Source organism: Ambystoma mexicanum, chromosome 4q, assembly GCF_040938575.1.
Source record: "Ambystoma mexicanum isolate Mex_15411 chromosome 4q, UKY_AmexF1_1, whole genome shotgun sequence".
NCBI lineage: Eukaryota > Metazoa > Chordata > Amphibia > Caudata > Ambystomatidae > Ambystoma > Ambystoma mexicanum.
The window spans coordinates 916221362-916242521 of record NC_090928.1 but is presented as its reverse complement, the minus strand read 5'-3'; the positions used below and the strand labels follow the sequence as shown (position 1 = coordinate 916242521).

Below are 21160 nucleotides of genomic sequence, written 5' to 3'. Positions count from 1 at the left end.
TAATTTGGAAACAATCTGTAGGCTCATGCAAGAGAAGTCCAGGACTGTGCTGTGCTCAAGAGTCTCACCTTGTCCCATGCTAAAAGCATGGGGAAGGGAGACCCCAGTTATATCATCCTGACTTATCATTTTGTGAACACGTCTTTCTTTTCTGGTGAGCATTATCCCACACTATTGTGTCACTTAGCGGTAAGGATTGGCAATAGTTTCTTTTAGTATAGGCCCTTTTTATTTGACAAGACACCACTAGGACTGCCTTATTATTATTTGATGGTCGTACCTTGCTCTCATCTTAGATTTAGGTTTAGATTAGGTACTTTTCTCACCCATTTATACAGTTTTATAAACACCCTTGAACGGTGATCACTTGTGTCTGTCTTTACTGTTGCCACCATGAGTTCCCTACAAGCGCAACAGAAGAACAATGTAGAAAAGACTCAATACAGTTGATGTCAATCTTGGCAGAAAGGTGGTACAAAGTAGATAAGGAGAAATAACAATATTGCCAGGAAGAGATTTCGTACATAGGACAACTGATATCTCAGGGAGGAAGAAATGTGACCCCTGAGACAGCAGAGGCGATCATGAAAACAACCAGACCAAAAACAGTGAGGGAGATGCAACAATTTCTGAGCCTGTGCCTTGCAGGGCATGGGTCTTTGATTATAGTACACATGTCAGACCTTTCTTAAGAGGACTCAAGGAAGCTCAGAAGGATGACAGTGACATAGCCTGGACAGGTGAGATATTGATGGTTTGAAACAACAATATGCACAACACCTGTTTTATGGAACCCCAATTACACTGCAGTGCAGAATTGTTCTTATTCTCCCATTCAAATGGAGTGGTAATGACAGCAGTCCTCACACAAAAAACAACCCTAAGACACAAACCACTATCATATTACAGCAGTATCCTACACCCAGTAATGAGTGGCCATAATCCCTGAGAAAAATGACTAGCAGCAGCAGCTTTTTAAATTGAAAAAATCTACCAGTATTACGATGGACTGTGGAGCATATTGACCACACAGAGAGCATCTGGGTACAAGGTGATCATCTCAAATACAGCGATGAAAACTGTCCGGTGTAGAGTAGTGAATCCAGTCAAATTCATAGCAGAGCCAGTAGAGCAAGGAGACTAAGTACATGATTGCACCAAATATACAGAGAATCTTGATCTTGATGATGTACCATTTGTTCAGGAAAATTCCTTAGGAGGGGGGGAAGTCATCTTCATTGACAGTTCCTTAACAACTTTGAGACAGTGGCAATTGCTAGATTGCCTTTGCATTTTTCAGCACAAGCAGCAGAATGTATAGCACTTAATTTGGTACTTGAAACACATGAGGAAGTAACAGGGTATTCTGACTCCACCTATGTGACGTCAGCAGTACACACAAGATGGTTATGTTGGAAGAGGTGTGGTTTTCTACGCACAGACGGCACACCAGTGCAAAATGCACCATTATTGGACAGGCCCATAAACACACAGCAACTCCCATCAGACATTGCCATTGTAAAGTGTGCAGCTCATACTAAAGATGCAGATTTTCTGTTGCAACAAAGCCGCTGGCTTAAAAACCAAAAAAAAGCAGCATATTTTACCAAAATATCTGAATTTTACACATCACCCAATAAATACACATGTACGTAAAATATGGACCCCAATTCAATGAATTGCAGGGACAAGCAAAACTAGAGGAACAAGAGTTGTGGAAGAGAAGGGGGTGCTCATTGTCCCCCAAAGATGCAATGTGACGGCAGGGCAGCAGTGGAAAGCCAGTTATGCCCCTTGGATTACTTAATGTAGTATTAGATCAACTACATTACCCAGCACATAAAACATGAAAGAGTCTTGCAGCCTCAGAGGAGTGATTTGTACCAAATTTGGCAGAGGATGTTGCCTACTTAAAAATTATTTTATCTGTCAGCAGTATACTGCAGGGCACACACTGCGAGCAATGAGAGGAGCTATACCCTGTCCTACTGGACCTTCTAGCATTTTCTTATTGATTATGTGGATATGCTCCACATGTGTAACGGTTACAGATATATTCTAGTAGTTGTATGCCCTTTCTCTCGACGGATCGAGGTTGGTCCATGCACACATCCTGATGCCACATGTGCTGCAAATTTCCTCACACCATGAGCTCTCCCAATGTGGCGAGTGTGCAAAGTCCTCCGGTCTGATAATGAACCATATTTTGCAAACAAAGTGTTTGAGCACATCACAATCCTATTGGGTATTAAGCACAAATTCTCTTCAGTTTATCACCCAGAGCCAAACAGGGTTTGTGAGCACCTCACCAGCCTCCTCAAAGAATGCATTGCCAAGTTAAAAGTGACTCTGAAAAAGAGATGCAAGGACGAGCAAAACTAGAGGAACGAGAGTTGTGGAAGAGAAGGGGGTGCTCATTGTCCCCCACAGATGCAATATGGCGGCAGGGCAGCACCGGAAAGCCAGATATGCCCCTTGGATTACTTAATGTAGCATTAGATCAACTACATTACCCAGCACATAAAACATGAGAGAGTCTTGCAACCTCAGAGGATTGGTTCGTACCAAATTTGGCAGAGGAAGTTGGCAACTTAAAAATTATTTTATCTGTCAGCAGTATACTGCAGGGCACACACTGCGAACAATGAGAGGAGCTATACCCTGTCCTACTGGACCCTTCCAGCATTTGCTTATTTATTATGTGGAGATGCTCCACATGTGTAACGGTTACAGATATATTCTAGTAGTTGTATGCCCTTTCTCTCGACGGATCGAGGCTGGTCCATGCACACATCCTGATGCCACATGTGCTGCAAAGTTCCTCACACCATGAGCTCTCCCAAGGTGGCGAGTGTGCAAAGTCCTCCGGTCTGAAAATGAACCCCATTTTGCAAACAAAGTGTTTGAGCACATCACAATCCTATTGGGTATTAAGCACACATTCTCTTCAGCTTATCACCCAGAGCCAAACAGGGTTTGTGAGCGCTTCAACAGCTTTCTCAAAGAATGCGTTGGCAAGTTAAAAGTGACTCTGAAAAAGGGATGGCTCCACTGCCTACCCTTCCCTCTATTTGTATTATGTAATCAGCCTGGCCCAGGCCATTGCCTGACTCCTCACAAGCTGGTGACGGGATGCTGTATGTGTGTACCTCTTGCTCCTCCCACTCGAGTACAAACTGACGAGCATAGTTTTATTAATGTACTTGGAACTAAAATATATGACTACTTGACTGCTATGATGGCGAGTCTTGCTTTTATGTCTCAACAGCTTTGTGCCTGGCAGGGGAGGTGAAAGAAGAATGATAAGACAGACAACAAATTGATCCAGAAACCCCCAATATTATACCCTGGAGACTGAGGTGTTTGTCACAACGCTGGCACAAGCCACTCATTAAAGGACCCCCCCTTGTAGAGGAGGTCACACCCATGGCGGTAGGGTGCAAGGTAGAACAGCCTTGCTGCACCTTGGTGATGTTAAACCCTACAAAGGAGAGAGCCCTCCTGCTGCAACTCCCTGAATCTGAAGGTGAAGAAGAGACGACATGAGTACAAACTAGGTCAGTTATCAGAAGCAGGCAGCAATCAGCGGAATGAGACTGATAATAAATTGATTGGTCCTAATCAGCAAACTAAGAGAATTTAGTGAACATTTCTCCTAAAGAATCTTCCCTTCACAAAATGAAAAATAGCACTTTTTGCAAGCAGAGAAATATAGACACTAAATGCTTCCTCTACAGATGCTATTGTAATATAAATTATTTGTTTCTATATAGTGGACACATATTCAGCTTTAAGAACAAGAAATATAACTCTCACTGCTGTTCTAAGAAATCCTAAGACGTGTTTTATTCTTGAAAGAGGGCTTCTTGCCATAGTTGTGCAGTTTTTCCTGTAGACATTAATATTTTGAAGTCAACGTTAGAGACTCAGTGAAAAGAAGAAAATAGGCCTTTTCCATTTTGTTAGATACTCGCTTTTGGCCCACATACAACATAATGCATGTGGTTATTTAAAAATATGGATACACTAGCAATAATGCTTGTAGCTACATTGTTCACATTTTGCAGCCTCTATTTTAGTATTCTCTTCGGATTATGGGATTACTCCTGAATAATGTATCTAAACCCATTTACAACAATGTGAACCATATTTACTGTGATAAATGACAGAACAATCCAAGAACGTTGTGTGGTTACCAAGCAGATAAATAAAAAACACTACAAAGAAATGTGATTGATGACTTTCAACATGTGAATGCATATATGAATGATTCTACCAAAGTAAATAACAATTTGTGGTACCAGCACATGAGCCAGGTAGGGAGAGGAACATCTGAAGAGAGATCCTATGTGAGTTCCCTGATTAACTACGCCATGGACGCTCCCAGAGTTTTTATAGCCACAGAAGTACCCGCACAAAAGTAATATTGCCTGATGCACCTGGCACTTTGTCGAACTAGAAGGCAATTAGAAGGGCCAGACTGCCTCACTGGTGTGGGTGAACAAAGCAAAATCCCAGCGAGAAGATAATTATATACAAGAGATGAAATCCATGATAAAAACTGAAACAATGCACAAGGTAATAAAATGGGCAATCTAGGACAAACAATGCAGGGATTACAATAGAAGAAAATTAAATGCTGCAGTTCAATGACAATACAGGGAAAGAAATACCTGGATGTTGGGCACAGGGCCAATTACAAATAAAGGAAACAGTGCTTAAACCTGAGTTGTGGACCGACAGACTAGTGGTATGCGAGGCACTAGTGTTGCTGGAACAATGGGGAGAGGTTTTGGTAAATGCAAATGCACAATGTCTCGACCTGTGGTTCAAAATTACAAAGTTACTCACATGGATCAACGATGATGCAGATAGTACCCCTAAAAAATACCACCCTATGCTTCCAAAATAATGGTACAACAAGCATTGGGAAACATACTGGGTGTGAACGCATCACTGATGTGCCAGGCATGAAAACAGGAACTGCAGTATTGATGGACCCCTATTGGGCTTGTGGATCCAGAGCATACATGGAATTGCCCCTAAATTGGGGAGGGTTATATTCCATAGTGCAAATTAACATACCCACTCTGGTAGTACCCTAAAGCAATATACAAACTACCAACTTCCCTATAATGGATGCACATTTAAGGAAAAAGAGGTCCTTTCCCATCAAACACAGTAAGAGGGAACATTATTTTTCAGCAAAACCACCTAAGGCCTATTATGACATACTGGATGAGCACAAGTTATTCAGCATGACAACAATGGTTCTCACAGCCATCTTTCTCCCCAGATTGCAGTCGGCTGCAAATGCTAAGTGGCTCCAAATAACAAGGCAGGAGGTATCGAAAACAATTAATGCGACCGTGAAAGGCTTTAATTCCAGAAGGGAGGAGTTAAAAGCCATCAGGTTAATTCCCTCCAGGACAGGTATGTCCTTGATTTAATAACAGCCATGGAGGGTGGCATAGTTGCAAAAATAGGACAGTCTTGCTGTACATACAAACGTGCCCATGATGACGAAAATGGAACGCTCACAGAGGCCATAGCCATTTTAACCGAATTATATGAAAAAATGGAGGAGGAGATGAATTTACCTATAAACGTTGACTGGTGGCATTATCTGTTCACCTGGATACCCTTCTGGCTGGCCAATGCATTTATGATACTAATTGCCATAGTAGTGTTCTTACTACTAGCATTTTGCATTCTATGAATAGCAATCAATGGGTGTAAAAAAGGCTACCAAAGACTCATGACCAAACTCAGACAGAAAACCTGCTTCATGCACAAGTGAAGGAAATCTCTATTACACCTCCAGCGGAAAAAATATTTTATCCCTGAGACTCTTGCAATTATATTGGACGTTGGGTATTCTGCAAACCAGACAGGGAGTTCTGTTACATGCTCTGCATTGTGAACGAACACATAAATAATACAGGCAACTTGAGGTGGTGAACAAGATATGGATACCCAAAGTGCCTTATGCAGAGGAAGGTAAGATTGAGGGCATGGCTGAGGAGAGGACCAGAGGGGGGAATGTCGAGAAACAGATGAATATGTCAGTCATGGTCACTGGCCCTCCCTCCCTCCCAAATCCTGCAGATGAAAGGCATTTTGCTCTACAGCAACCACATCAGCCTTATCCCAGACAAATACAAGAAGAAATGACCTTGATGTAACTTGATGTAACTAAAGATGGTAATACGGAATGAACTCACTGCCAACTGACAACATAAGTTCAATAGACACAAAGCAAATATGCACTACCATGAAGAAACACGAACATCAGGTCAATAGTACATTTAGATACGAAGAATATTGCTTGCACCATATATACATCAAGAATATAACCTAACCAATATATATGCTGAAACGCAACATGAACGAAATACACATATAACTTGCTAACATAGAAACTCAACAGTAATGAGTGGCCATCTTTTCTAAAGGGACAACCGAGCCGCATTAGATTGAATCAGAAGCCATGAAGCTGCAGGCAGGTTTGACTTGCTGAAATACAGATTCAGGATGGACAGAGGCTGCGCGCCCACTTTCCAAGGTTACTGTGAAATAAGGGAGTTTTGGATGACTCCGAAGAAAAATGAAGATATTAATTCCCAAGGCAAAAGACATATTTCTTTTAGATTAAGTAAGGAACAAACAGCCTTTGAATTCCAGGTTCTGATTAATTAGAAACTTAATATTGTACAAGGGACACATTGACTAAGTAGCAAGAGAGGGTAATAAAACTTGCATTAATATTAGCCAAAATCATAGTCAAAGCAGAGTAAAGTAATTCAAAATGTGGTATTCTCATACGTGACTTATAATTGGAAGACGCAGCCTATTCATTAGCTCCAGACACTGATAGGCACCTGCATTGACGCCCCACAAATTCCCAGAACAGAGGCACCTTACAAGACCAAGTACAAAGCTAGATGCCCTGGATCATAGCCTAGGAAATCAGGGATGGTGTCTTATTTAATTAGAAGAAAGCAGTTCCTTGGTTTCTCTCCCCCTACTCCTATTTCTGCTCATGTTCTGATGACTTGCCAAGGGCTCAAGGTTGGTAAGAGAGGTGCCAACCAATCAAAATTCCCAATGTGATGCCACCCAGTACATGTTGCATTAGCCAATTTCCTATTGCTGAGAGGATGTCTTTTTTACATTCATCAATGTAGGGATGCTCTATGGTGGGGTCATCGGATAGCTATACCCAATTCTGTATATGCATACAATTCCCCTAACCAATCCCCCAACCCTGTAGGTTTTTGTAACTAAGATTGTAGTCATACGTCAACCATGGCGTGTTCATCATTTATATGTTGTTCTGTATTGAAACCTGGGAGAGCTCTTGAGACTTGTGCACTTATTGATGTCCCTACTTCATTTGGATTGTTAATAAAGCAGGCTTTTGCCATTCCCTTTGACTATTTCTGTGATTGGGTGCAGGATTTCCCGTTCTGCCTGTTCCGCATATGCATATGCTGGGGCTTCCCAGCGCACCTTTTCCAATAACCTTCCCTCTGCCCATGTTACCACAAAAGGCAAAGGAGTTATGTCTCTTGACGGTACCTGTTTTAACTTTATGGTTGGGATCACGGTTGGTTTGTAGAAGTGCAAGAGCTGAGTAGGTGGTTTATTCACTACTCACCCCTGTACTCATACAGAGCAGAAGTCATTTTATCACAAGTAATCCAGTGCATACCATAAAGCAAGTCCTGCTACTAGAGTTTTGGTGGAAAAGAGGGGAAGGCCCAGCTGGTGACCAGGCAAATGGGTGTCTTCCTGATTGCACTGCATCCCTCTTTATGTTGGCTGATTACATGGAACTTGATTGACCAGTTGGTTAGCTCTGTTCATAGCAGGTGGTGCTTGGGCCCGGGAACATGGCAAAGGACTGGGTCCAGATTTTTATGGGGGTCGTCTGGCTGTATTAGTGACGTAACCTTTCAAGCATTTTAACACTTCTGTATGGCCTCATTCTATGGCCAGACACAACCGATCATGCGTTGTTTGACCAACCAACTGGTTCCTTCAGCCCATCACTTGCTTTGCTGGAAGGGAATTGGGAAGGCACCAGGGTCAGCAATGGGGTGCCAGATAGATGGCAATGCCTACCCCTAGCTGAATTGCTGCATAGATTCCTGGAAATCTCTTAACTACCTAGACAAATGCACAAACACATACGCATGAACACGCATGCGTACACACAGTCACACAAATACTTTTGGAAAATTAGAATATGTGATATTTTGTATGCCATTGAAAAACGCTTTGTAAATCAGATCCTGGGTCTTTTGTAAGTAATCAATACAAAGAACAGAAGGCTCACATTTTCCTCTGAAAAGCTACGTTCTACTGCATTGGCGGGCGTGCATATGATGCGTCAGCACACTAAACTAAATCAAGGATTACTACAAGTGAATCAAGTAGGTTTATCATGATGTGCTGCAGCCGTGGAAGCTATAAAATGATTACTCGTCCCACTCCATGCTATTTGCACTCATTACATCACTTAGCAACACACGCTGTGCCCTGGCCTACAAACAGCGGGTCTCCCCTTCCCTCGCGGATAATTCAAACACAAATTTTGCTTGAATAGTAATGAAAAAATCTTGCTAATATACCCCAAGTAATGTAAAACACGCCCGAGGAGGCTTATGAATCACAATAATGCAATACGTGTAGATGTTTAAAATCAAGTACATGTGTTTACATACAATACGCGAATGAAGGCATGCAAATATGTTTTTGCTTTATCCTTCAGTCACAAACATATCCGGTTTTAGGGGTAAAACCATAAAGGAAGGAGTCTACAAATGACGTGTTATTTGGATTATGAGCCGCCAGTTAAATAAGCAAACTTTGTCAAGCTTTTGTTGTAAAAGCGTTTTTGTCTTTCTTTGCACTTAGCTCTTTTGTGACCTTCACCGGAAACAGATTTCTAGCAGAAAACCACGCTCTGAAGTGTATGGTTTGTCACCCAAATCGTGTGCCCCATCTAGTGGTAGACATAGGACATTACAATTCAATTTTACCTGTTTTACCCTCTTGTCATAATGGACGTGTTCCAAGATAATATAATTCTAGGCCAGGTTTTGTGATTATGCTATGGAGGCTTTTGTGGCGTCCGAAATATAATGTCTATGTTCTAGTCCATCATTAAGATGAGTTGATTTCGATTTTAATGTTCTCTTTAAGAGGAAAGGATCATAACATAAGGTTCGTTTATATTTAATATAAATGATGGTTGTCCACGTCAACGCATTCCATATATATTTGCAATGAAAACAAGTATGTGAAAATGTACAATATTTACACTGAGGTCAAAAGCATGCACATCACATTTGCAATAATGCTCTGATTACTTACGTCTATCTTCATTACACCAAGTCCTCCTCTTCCTCGTCACTGTCGTTACATCTCTGAAGTGCCACACTTGCTATATTTAATTTGCTCTAGTTTTCCCCCCCCCTCCCAGAGAAGTATAAAGCAAGCAACCTCCACAAACATCCTGCATGATTGGCTGCACGCCAGCCTTTTCAGAATGGAGGCATGATGGAAGGAGTCTTTTTTCTACATTGTGGTTCCCCTCCCCTATGTTGGGCCCCGGGGGGGGGGAGGGGGGGGCGGTCGTGGACCGCCGCCGCTATGTGCCTAGATAATTTGGGGCCCATGATACTGTGAGTTGGGCCATAGGGCCTGGGGCTCAGGGTCCATAGTTGCAGGCCTCCAGCATGACCCACTGGGTGGAGTGACCGGGCGACATGATGAGATGACAATAGGGAAGGACACGATGGGTGATGCCTCTTTCATTAGGGAATAAAACCCCCAAATCTGTAACGAGATAGGCTTCCAGTGGCTTGCTGGTGGGCGCAGGGTTCTGAAGACAGGTAAGTGTAGGATTCGGCACAGTTACCAGGCAAGTTGCATATTATGACTGAATCCTCCACAGTATTATTGATTTGCACCAGAAAGTCAAATGTAGGCGGTGTAATGCCTCTTAGTCTATGGCCCTGATTCAGGAGACCTGGCAAAGGGGCCACAGTAAGAAAGCTGCAGGTAAGAGGAACCCGCCCCATTCTCCTTCCTGTTTACAAGATTCTTCAGCAGACAGTGCAGTCTGCAGCAGAAGAATGGGAACCGAAGGGCAAATGCCTTGACCAAGAGGCAGAGAGGAAGGTGCTGCAGCATGTCACCTGCATAATGCAGTTTTCAAAGGCTAATTCTACCTCCATCAAACCCAGGTCAACAGTATGCCAGTTCAGGAAAATGGCAAAGAAGGGGCTCCTAATTGCCAACATCAAGGATAAGTTACTTGTGGAATAGACAGAGCCGGGTCAAATTGCAGAGCCCGGATTTTTGTGCAAGCTTTACCCACTGATAGGAGAGGAACATACGTTGGCAGTGCCATTACAGACTGATGAACTTTTATGCAATTTGACAGGCGGCGCTCAATGGCACCTGAGGAAGCTGCGTTGCACCATCCCACTGATAAGGTGGTCTCAACTCTGAGAAGGACTATGCTGCATCTCACCCTCCAGTAGTTCTATGCAAAGTCAATACATAGATGCTTTGGCTCTACATACCTCCATGCTTACCTTCAACATGGCCACCACATAACCACAATCTTTTCAATAGTACTAAGGCATTGATAATGCTTATCCAAAATCCTCTGTTATGCTCAACAGATTAGAGAGTCTAGCCAAACTGGCCACATGGTTTACTCCCAATTTGATGGCTTCTAATCTGTAATGTTACTGCTGTGGCCACAGTGACCCATGAGTAACAGCCCTGCAAATAAGCTTTGTGTGAAACTTTAGTATGTTCTATAGAGTACTTTGACTAGGTGTAAGCTGCTGTTTCCACTACATGTTATAAGAAATTTGAGCATAAGGTAAAGAGGATAAGGTAAAGAGGATTGTAGGCAAGAGTCCAGGGAGATGCAAGAGGCAGAGTAGAAGGGTAAGATGAGAGCAGACGTGATTGATCTTAGGCAAACCCAACAGAGTAAGTGTGAACAACACAATTACATTGTTTTTTATAACGCACTTCATGCCAGACTCCAGGCCCTAGGTTTGGAACCAGGGATCAAAGCTGTGCTGCTCGGAGCTATCTTGTTTACAAAGGGAGATGGTTACAGATTTGGGTAGTTTAGTAATGATATGCCGGATGAAGACTGACGATTGGTCGCAACATAGGACAAGGTGTTTAAAGAGGTAATGCAGTACATGAATTACGTGAGATGCAGGGAATGGTGTGCCGAAGGTGAATTGCAGCCCTTTGTTAAAGTGCAAGAGGAATTGTAGGTAGAGGATAACAGGTGGGTGCCTCTGACAAGCATGAGAACAAGTTTATTCCACATCAGATAAGGGACTTGGGTGCAGGAATGTGCAGCCTGAGATTGTAGACGGGCCTAACATGCCATAGGTCCAGAATGCTGTTGATTTTGTGGGGCCAATTGAGTGGCTTAGTCTGGATGAACGGCACTCCTTGGTGGTCATTGATTGTCAATCCATGATGGTATTAGACAGGGTTCATGGCATAGACAACCACTAAGGGTTTTATCAACCTTGTGTGTGATTTGTTTGGGAGAGTGGGTGCCCCAGAGACATTCATGACGGACACTGGAATCCAGTTTACAATGAGAGAAATGCATTTATTCTTGATAGATATGGTTATAAAAACTTGGAGAATGGTATTGTACCATCTACAGTAAAATGGGTTGATGTAAAGGCCAATAAAAAAATTTAAAAAAAACAAGGGGTGTATTCAATAGGCAGTGGCAAATGTGGGCCTGTTAATGATGCAATAAGTGGTACGCTTTGATCTTATCATATTGCGCCCCACTCTGTGACATAGGGCTCCCCTTTTGAATTACTAAAGCAGAGGAGAGTAGCCCACATTGATAAGCCATTTAGCTGGTAAGGGTGCAACTCGAAGGATACTTAGGAGGTTCGTAGGAATGTGTAGGACAAATAAGATGCATTGTGATTGCTAAAATTGTGTGAGAGACCTGGAAGTTGTCAGAGTAATTAGACTCTCAGTCTAATTTTTGGTGACGGTATATATATATTGATTTATTGGTTGACTTGCAAGTCAAAGAGACAGCAACCCATCCATTAACCCATTCCCTCCTAACTGAAGTGACCCGCTCTCCAGACCTGCTCCCTTTACGGTGAACTGACCACATTACCATGGAAACATTGAGAACATTTAGACTAGACCTTCTATCACATTTATCCCGCTTCCTGCCTTAAAAAAAACCCTTACTCATGCAGATATTTTAGTCTGTCTTCCATATCTATGCTTAGATGTTATATAGAAATCAATTCCCGGTTCACCATAACTGGATAGATATACTTCCGGTCTCGCCCACTCAAGCGAGGGACATATGGCCTCCACTCCTGTAATCACTTCCACCTTCTATGAATGACTCATTGTCTGATCTGGCCTATGCCAGTGTGATTCATTCGCTGTAGTCCAAAGGCCTTGTCCCAGTTACCTCGAATGACAAAGGGGCTTATGGGCAGCCGTTTGTGCACAGTTCTGTTTATAACTAGCAATCATTTTCCACAGCCAACATGGAAAATGGTGGCCTAGAAGAGTCTGCTTAAATAGAAGAAATAATAGCAACTATGGAAAGGGACATTGTCTGATCTCATTAGAAAGGTAAAACACTCCTTCTAAAGTATGATCCTGTAAGAGAAAAAATCCCCCTTCCACACCTCCAATTTTCACCATATTTGAATTTTTGATTTACTATGCCAGGGACTGCATACTACCAGACAATTAAAGTGGGCAATCTGGTAGGAGTGAAGCAACCTTTGAAGGTTGCGAAGGGGCGCTACAGTATTTTGACTCAAATATGGTCAACAAATTAGGGAGAAGCATGGCAATTCCAAATGGTGAAACAAGTAAAGAGTGATTTGATGCAGGAGGGCACAGAAGAAAGGAGACACATGTGGTGATGGGCATGTTGGCCAGGACATTAGTGGAGATTGCTGGACTGGAGGTTCCAGTCCAGAATGTGGAAATGGGTTCCTAGGGAAGAAAGGGAGCATGGATCAAGTGCGAGTTATGAATGCAATTGTGATGGCAGGGGCGAGACACTTTTGACACAGTCCAGAGACAAAGCAGGTGCATGTGTGGACAGAAGGCAGCGAAGCAACTCAGAGCATCTGACGTTTACTGCAGGGTTTACTAAACATGTTCATAGATGTTACGATTCATTTTATATGCTCTATCATTTTAATTATTTGTATTTGTATTTATCTGAAGAACTTGGATGTCAATTTCATTCAGAAATGTCTTACAATAACACAATAACAGATGGCTGAAGCATTCCCATGAAAGGTGCCTGTACAATAGCATAAGGATGAGAACAAGTAGTGAGCCTTTTTATGAGGGTGTCAAAAATTAGGACAAAAAAACAAACACACAGAAACAAAATGTATATGAGAAAACACGTGGCTTACAAAGGTAACATTAACCTTAAGGGGAAAGAGCTTCAAACTAAAGAGATGTACTATACACATATACACAATTACATTGCTAAGCATTGGCATAATTCTCCTATGGTTACTTAAAACAGATGGGTCTTCAAAGCTTTGCAAAAAGATCTTTGCGAAAAGATCTCACACCGAACAATATACCCACAATAAAAAGGCTGTCAATGAAAATACATGAATCCATTGGGAAGAGTTGCTGAAAACTCTCATAAAAAAAACCACTCCCACTAAAATGATTGCCTGGTAGTTCTGTGCTAAGGTGGGTTGCAGCATCTTTGGAGGTGTGCCAAGACAGAACAAGTGGCATCCCAGAGGTCTATGTGCATAGATATATACAGGCTTTCAATGATCCTATTTGGATCTCATTGGTTCTGTAGCAAGAATCCATTAGTTATGCTGAGAACAGATTAGTGCTAAAAGAGTGACTATCGTGGACACCATTTTATAATCACATACCAATTGCCATATCCAAATATCTACTTCCGAGTTCATTGCATCACTCTTTCCTGGCCCATATAAAACAACCTAAAAAGAAAAAAAAAGGTTAGAAATCATCAAAGCATTTTCTGCTATTCAAATGTTAAGGATATTGTCTTCTTTCGTTTTAACATTTCAACTATTTTATTCTACTTTGATTAGGAACAAACTTTTATTCAATCTTACTAAATTGTTTTTCCATTTTGCTTTTAATGTCAGATTCCACAACAACCTTAATGCGGGGTGAACAGATAGTTATACAACATCTGTCAGTGTTCAATTGAACTACAAAAAGTATACATTTTAGTAAATGAATGGGCTTTCCAGGACTGGATATACGATTCACAAAGATGTGCTCATGGCTTTTTCGTAAATGCTCCAGTAATCTTCAGATTTTGCCTACATTTAGGCTTTGTGAATCACATTTGCATGTATATGGATGGGCAAGGCATATCTATATTTGTGAATATGGTGGAGGAGTTGTTATCAGGTATAAGGGAGCAGGTGTAAATCTAAGATGTTCACGGGAAGCTCCTCTTTCACTCCAGAACACATCTTTGTGAAACAGGACTACTCTCTCCTTGCTGCAATGGAAATCCATATTGAAAAAAAGATGACAATGTTGTTTTGCCTCAGCATTCTCCATTCCTTTTGAACCTAACATAATTACCTCATTGCTACATTTCCCTCTGTAATCACATTTCTGCGAAGTCTGATATATTGCTTTGCAAATAGTGAAAACATGTTTGAGGATGATTATTCACCTGTCAAATTGCGCCCATTTTGATGGCAGCAGGGGTAGTTAGAACCATGTAGGCACCCGAGATGCTGTATAATATACAGTAAGTGAACATTTTTTTAAAGTCTTACAACCTTAATTAAGATGCCATTAAATAGTTATGATTTCCCTTGATGGAAGCCATGTAGATCTATTCAATTCCTTTGCCCACTTTTTAGATTAAGTCAATGGATAATTAGTTTGAATTTAATCACAGTCTGATGCAGTTCAGAAGTAGACGTGTCAGTGAATGTGTTTTGCTTCATCAATTCAAACACCTGTCCCTGCCAAATTATCTGACAAGTTGGCATCAATGAAATCATCATGTTAGGCCAGAACTTGAAGGACCCATATGTATTTCAAAAGAATAATAGGGGTCTAGAGAGTTTCAGTCATGAACTACAAGATAATGCTAAATGCGCCTCTTTATCATCCAGAATGCCATTGATGATCCACAACCATTTGGCCTTTCATTGTAATCTTAAATCACAGTTGAGAGTATTAGTCAAGTTCCCCTTTTCCCAAAGAGCTATTAAGCTAGAGTGTTCTTTTCATGAACAGGGAAGCAGATGGAGCCACAACACCACAGCAATGCTACACTCTTCTCCAGGAATGCCAGTTTCAAATAATCTATTGTAAATGTTAATGTTATTGGTTTAAACCAAGATAGGTATAGGAATATTTGTAAGGGTTAGGTTCAGGCTTACATTTAAAAGTAAGATTTGTGGTGTAGGGAAATGTATCCTGCATATGCAACAATGTGTCATTTTAAAAAGAAACATGTGAGCTGCAGCCTGCATCTGAAGAACACACGTGCAAGGAACCTGGGCAATGTTTTTAGCCCCTCTAAAATAAAAACATTATTGACAAGGCCCAAGATGAATTTTTCTAAGTACCAGAAAGTATCTTGCTAATTTCACTAACATTGAAAACTGCTCAATCTAAGATTAAAAGATGTGACTTGGACAGGATTTTGATCAGCCAATTCAATGTAATAGTGTTGTTCTGTTTTAAAGTGACTATTACCCCATGGAGAACACACAGAGGCTCATTACAAGTGTGCCGGTATTCTAGGGGTAGATCCACCATAATACCAGCAAATGGCTTTTCATATACCACCAGTCAGTCCGGTGGAATGTCCACTAGTTTACGTGTCATGGTAGCCAGTGTAAGTCCACATTTCATGGAGTCTCATTGGACTCCATGGGGGATTTTGCCAGCATTACAAGTGCTGCTATTACTGGCGCCTGAAATACTGGCAATTTTTGCAAGTTAGGTAGCATAATGATCGCCTGCTGTTAGTTCAAGGTCAATCCACCTCCTTACCGGCAAATCCATAGTTGGCCAGTGCAGTAATGGCTGGTATATGTTAATACCAGCACGTTATTACCACACTGGTCAACTCGTAATGAGCCCTTTTAAGTGCTACATTTCTGAATCAAGCACCATCTATAGGTTTGAACTGACCTGTGGTATTATTCCTTTCCAAAAACCCCCAGCTACAAGTTGGAATGGGAGAGGCTTTGTTCTCTCAAGGAAATGAAACTCTATTGGGGCTGAGCAATAAAATCTGATGACTATCACTGGAACTGTTGCTCAGGAAAACAGGCTCGGCAATCAAGTCCACATGTCCCATTTATGGCATGCATCTGTCTATGTGCTTGGGCTTAAATATCTTACACTTACAATGAATTCAGGTTGGCCAGTGTTTCCCTCTCATCTCATCTGATATTTAGGACTGGAGTTCTGTTTCAAAGGGGCAGCCAAGTCCTGGGATCACTCATAGGAGGTGGGACCAAAGTCATCAATGGCCCCAACAGCTTAATCTACAAAGGTCTTTATCATGGCGACAGGCCTCTAAGTCATAAATACTCCAACTATGAACTAATAGTATGGATATCAGGTGTTTTGGTACTGGGCAAAAAAACGAAAGACTGACATGTAATGTGTAAAGTGGCAGAGAGAGAAAAGAAATGCATTTTTCAAATGACAATGGATTCATCGATTCATATTTCTGTAGATAACCTTTTTACGACACCTCCTAGAGAGCACAATTTTATGAAATGTTCTGCTTTAAAATACCTATTAGATGGAGCCTAAATTAAATGTTAGTGATGTTAGTATCATTATGTAAATTAGGCAAATGTGTATTTTGTCACGCAGAAATGGCACCAGTGATTCATATAACCTAGCATCCATATTGGCGATCCTATTCATTTCAGATATAATTTTTGTGTAAAAGTCTCATCGTGTAAAAAGCCCAAATGTCTAACTCATTTACCTTAAATTGTATCAAGATGAAAATTGCATCATTATATCCAATCCACAGAGGGTAATCTGGGGAATCTATTGGTAAAATGATGACATGTGTAGAACATGCTGTTTCAGAAAGTTACTATTGTTTAATCCAGGAATCTTCAAGATTACATCACATCAAATAGGAGGGGAACTTGGTTTGAAAGTTACTCCCATCAGAATGCCCCCTTCATTAATATGCTCAAAGACAATGGAGTGGCAAATTTAAAATGATGTCATTTTCGGAAGACTGTCCAATCACATATATTGACTAATTAGTTTAGACAAATTATATACACATCTCAAACGGGTGTGGTTTCTGTTCTATAAAAGTTAAATCCATAGATTCTGGGTACACACTCATTTGCTCACTCACTCACTGACAGAGAAAAAGAAGAACGTGAGATAGGAGAATTGATAACAACAGGAAGGAGATGGAATTGATTGATTTTCTTTTGAACCCATTCATGGATTATAGGGAGAGCAATGTAATTGAAGCCAACAGGAATTAAAGTCCCAGCCCTTCTTCAGTGGAAAGACAGCAGAAAAACTGTGAAGCAATGCTGAACCGATCCTGCTGACTGATGCCCACCAGTTCCTAGAGTGTGAGGTTAGAGCCAGTCCTTAAGAGGGTGCCCACCTGCCTGAGAGACAGCAAAAAGTAATTCATATGTAAGTATGATATAGAGGGGAAATAATCCTGAGGGGAGCGATACTATAAAGGGAAATAGATTAAACCACAGCCCGGATTATTTGTAGATACTGAGGGCTGGGAATATATACATTGACTATACATACTGAGTAGGTAGGAAACATTTCAGAAATGTATATGCTTCTCGAATTAAACATTTAGTAGACTAGTTCCAATGCTGTGTGTACAGCCTGTGAGCTATTCTGTGATGTTTTGAGGAGGGAGAAGTAGAGCTGCAATTTTTTGCCAGGAAGGCTTCTAACTCATTCTCTGATATCCCACCCTCAGCGAGGAACTGGTCTATTAGTCATCAGCCAATCCATGGACGAGGACATCTGGTGTCTCCATAGACTGAGTCTCCTTGACCTCTTTTTTTCTTCCTCTGAGGTTCACACTTTTGGTCCCCTCCTCCATCTCTTTGAGCCTCTCCCTGTCAGGTACTCATTCCTCCTCCAACCTCTACCTCCTGCTTAGGCAAAGCCTGGCATGCTGGAACCTCATTGATCACACTATCTTCCTCTTCCTCTTCCTCCTCTACTCCTTTCACATCCCCAACTTCCTCTCCAAACCTTTTTTGCCAATAACTGGAAACCTCTCTACCTTCAATCCATAACCTCCTCCGAACCTACAATTGCCTTTTTTACCTTTCTGCCTTCTTATAAACGCCAACCTTCTGGCTATTTCCAAAAACCTCTTGGTTTCTTTCACACAACTGATCATCACTGTCCCCCGTAGCCTTGCCACAGTTTGTGTCCAGACATTCACCATGATCGTCCATCTCAATGTCAACAAATGCTTACTGTAGATCTCTTCACCAACCACTTCCTGGCATTCAGCAACTCCTCTCAGATTATTTCCAAACTCCTCCATACCATCACCAACTTCACCAGTATGTCCATCATCCTCCTCAATAGCTCCACTCCCTTCCATATCTTCCTCAACTGCCTCCTCCCTATAAGCAATCTATTACTCAGTATCACCAACCACCACCCCTAGTTGCCACATTTCCTCCATCAGTCCCCTAAAGGATTTGCACACTCTATTAATCCCCTGATTTTCACCTTCACCAACCTCATGATCATTATTAATACCCTCCTCATCATCAACACCACCACAAATCTGCTCTTTTTCCCTTCCCAATTCTTTATCTTGGTGCGCCTATGTCATCCTCCTGGGTGTTTAGCCCCCTCAAGCTCTTCCTTACTTGGTGTTTAGGCAGTTCTAATATGTGTACAACTACTGACCTTAATTGGGGGGAGGGAGCTAACACACCTTGCAAGAAAGGGAAACCATGCCTCTCCTAAAGGTAAGCTTTCTGGACAGAGGAAAAAGGCTTCACATTCAGGTAGGGGTAGCAGACTGACACAAAGGCACACTTAGGCCCTACACTTATCTTTAAAAAACACACAACACTAACATACTGAAATAGTAATTAATATTTGGCACATATAGATCTTTTCAGAAGAAAAAGGTGTTTAGCACATAAAAAACATTACACAATATACAGAATATTATGCAGGCAGTAAACATCTTTGAGGAATCTACTCGCCCCAATACCTTTATGTGGGCCCACTATCACAGTTAAGCAACCAACATAAAATGACCCTGGGGCAGAAAAAGGGAATCAGATAGCCTAGCAACACAGATACAATCGCCTATTGACTGCCCACATTACCACAGTGCCCTAAAGGCACAACCCACCCTTGTTATATATGGAAACTACTAGACCAAGTGGTCAGCACCACACACATCAAAGCAAGGGGTAACCAGACATTTGAACCCACAGGAAAACTAGTCCTAAAGGCACCAAAGGCCAACTCCAACCTGCCACATTAATTCTGGCTTTCTAGAGAATAGCATTACAATAATTAAAATGCACACACAAAGGGAAAAAAGCAAACAGTTGAGGGGTCATAAAATGTGGCCCTAGAAACTACACAAATATCAATTATGTCTTAATATGTGTCCTCACCCAGCCTTCTGTACCTCTCCTCCAACATCCTCTTTACAGTATTCAGACTCACCACTCTCCTCGAACCTTCTCCCTCCAAACACCTTCACTAATGTACTGAATATGTGGATATATCCTTTCTGTGAGCTGTAATCCCGGTAAGGGACTGTTTCTTTGTTTTCCAATTATGGCCAGACTGGTATCAGTTGACTTCTTACTGTGCATTTGGACTGATGTTGGGCCTACGAGGAAGAACCAAGGCTTTATTTGGTCTGCCTGCAATCTTGGAATCCACTCACCCATTTCTGCCACTCTCTAGTGCTACCTGTGAAAGACCCATGTCCCCTGTTTCCCTAGCATGTAAACTGCGTGCTGGAAAAGCCCTTGCAGTTGGTATACTGTCTGCAGTTCTCCTGGATATAAACAAATACTGTCTTTTGGTATTTTGCAACGTTGTATTTTCTTTTGGTGTGCTCTACTGGTAGACAATAGGTTAGTAACTTTGTCTCATTTGCTGGTAAAAAAAACTACCAGAAAACCTCACACCTGCAACATTGTATCAGGGGAATTCACTGAGGGGTTGAGGAGCATCTTTCTGAGGCTTTGAAATAATTTATTTTCTACCAAAGAATGTTTGGCAATCAGTAGAAGGATATACAGTATTCTGTGGCTGCAGGTGCCTGTGGGTGAATCAATATATATATATATGTGTTCTTTCTCCATGAATATGGATCTGGCTAGAGAGACATTCAAGCTATCTAAGTTGGGTAGAGAGCACTTAGGAATTTTCCATTTTTTGGGGGTTTGTTGAGGAGTTGACTCAGTGTCCCCCTAAGGTGCCAGCCATTTTCCTTAAAGGATCATTGTCCCACCTAAGAGGGTAATAGGTGATGTCTTGGTGTCGGTCAATGTAACATTCCGATGTCTCGTGAGGGGACCCCATGACTGTGGATAATAAGGAACTTTTTGAAAGTTAGGAGCAGAATTACAAATCTTTTGGAGATTAGAAATAGTTGGGCCACAGCATAATACACTTCCAGATCATGAAACGTTGCCTGTTCTGTGAAGAGGTGCATCAATGACTTTGATATCTCTTCAGAAGAGCACTTGAACGGCTGAGCTATCTTATCAGGATATGAGCCTGGGCCCTTCATGTTACACAAGGTGTCTATGGCAGGAACATAGACCTACTGATAACTCATAGCTGAGTGGAAAATACTGTGCTTGGAGAATGTGTTGTCTGTGTTGGTTCCAATGGTAACAATGGCAGTTTATATAGCTCACACCAAAAACGGTGTTGTCTTGGAATGTGAATAATTTAGCCTTGTAGACCAGCAACAGCGAAACAGTCAGTGATATATTTGCACACTGGGTAACAAGCTTGTGCATGGAGGGTATTACCTTTGGTGAAGATACTTGAAATCATATGCCTTGGGGTTGGGGATGAG

At 41.6% G+C, this 21160-nt stretch overlaps 1 protein-coding gene across 4 annotated transcripts in view; it reads right to left on the bottom strand.

Moving 5' to 3' along the window:
• Nucleotides 1-21160, bottom strand: part of HAAO (3-hydroxyanthranilate 3,4-dioxygenase) — an 840136-nt gene that overhangs the window by 93949 nt on the left and 725027 nt on the right. For all 4 annotated transcript variants that reach the window (XM_069608470.1, XM_069608472.1, XM_069608471.1 and 1 more), the window contains one exon: nt 13977-14045. In XM_069608470.1, coding sequence (XP_069464571.1) covers nt 13977-14045 — 69 coding nt within the window. The remainder of the gene's footprint in view (nt 1-13976; nt 14046-21160) is intronic.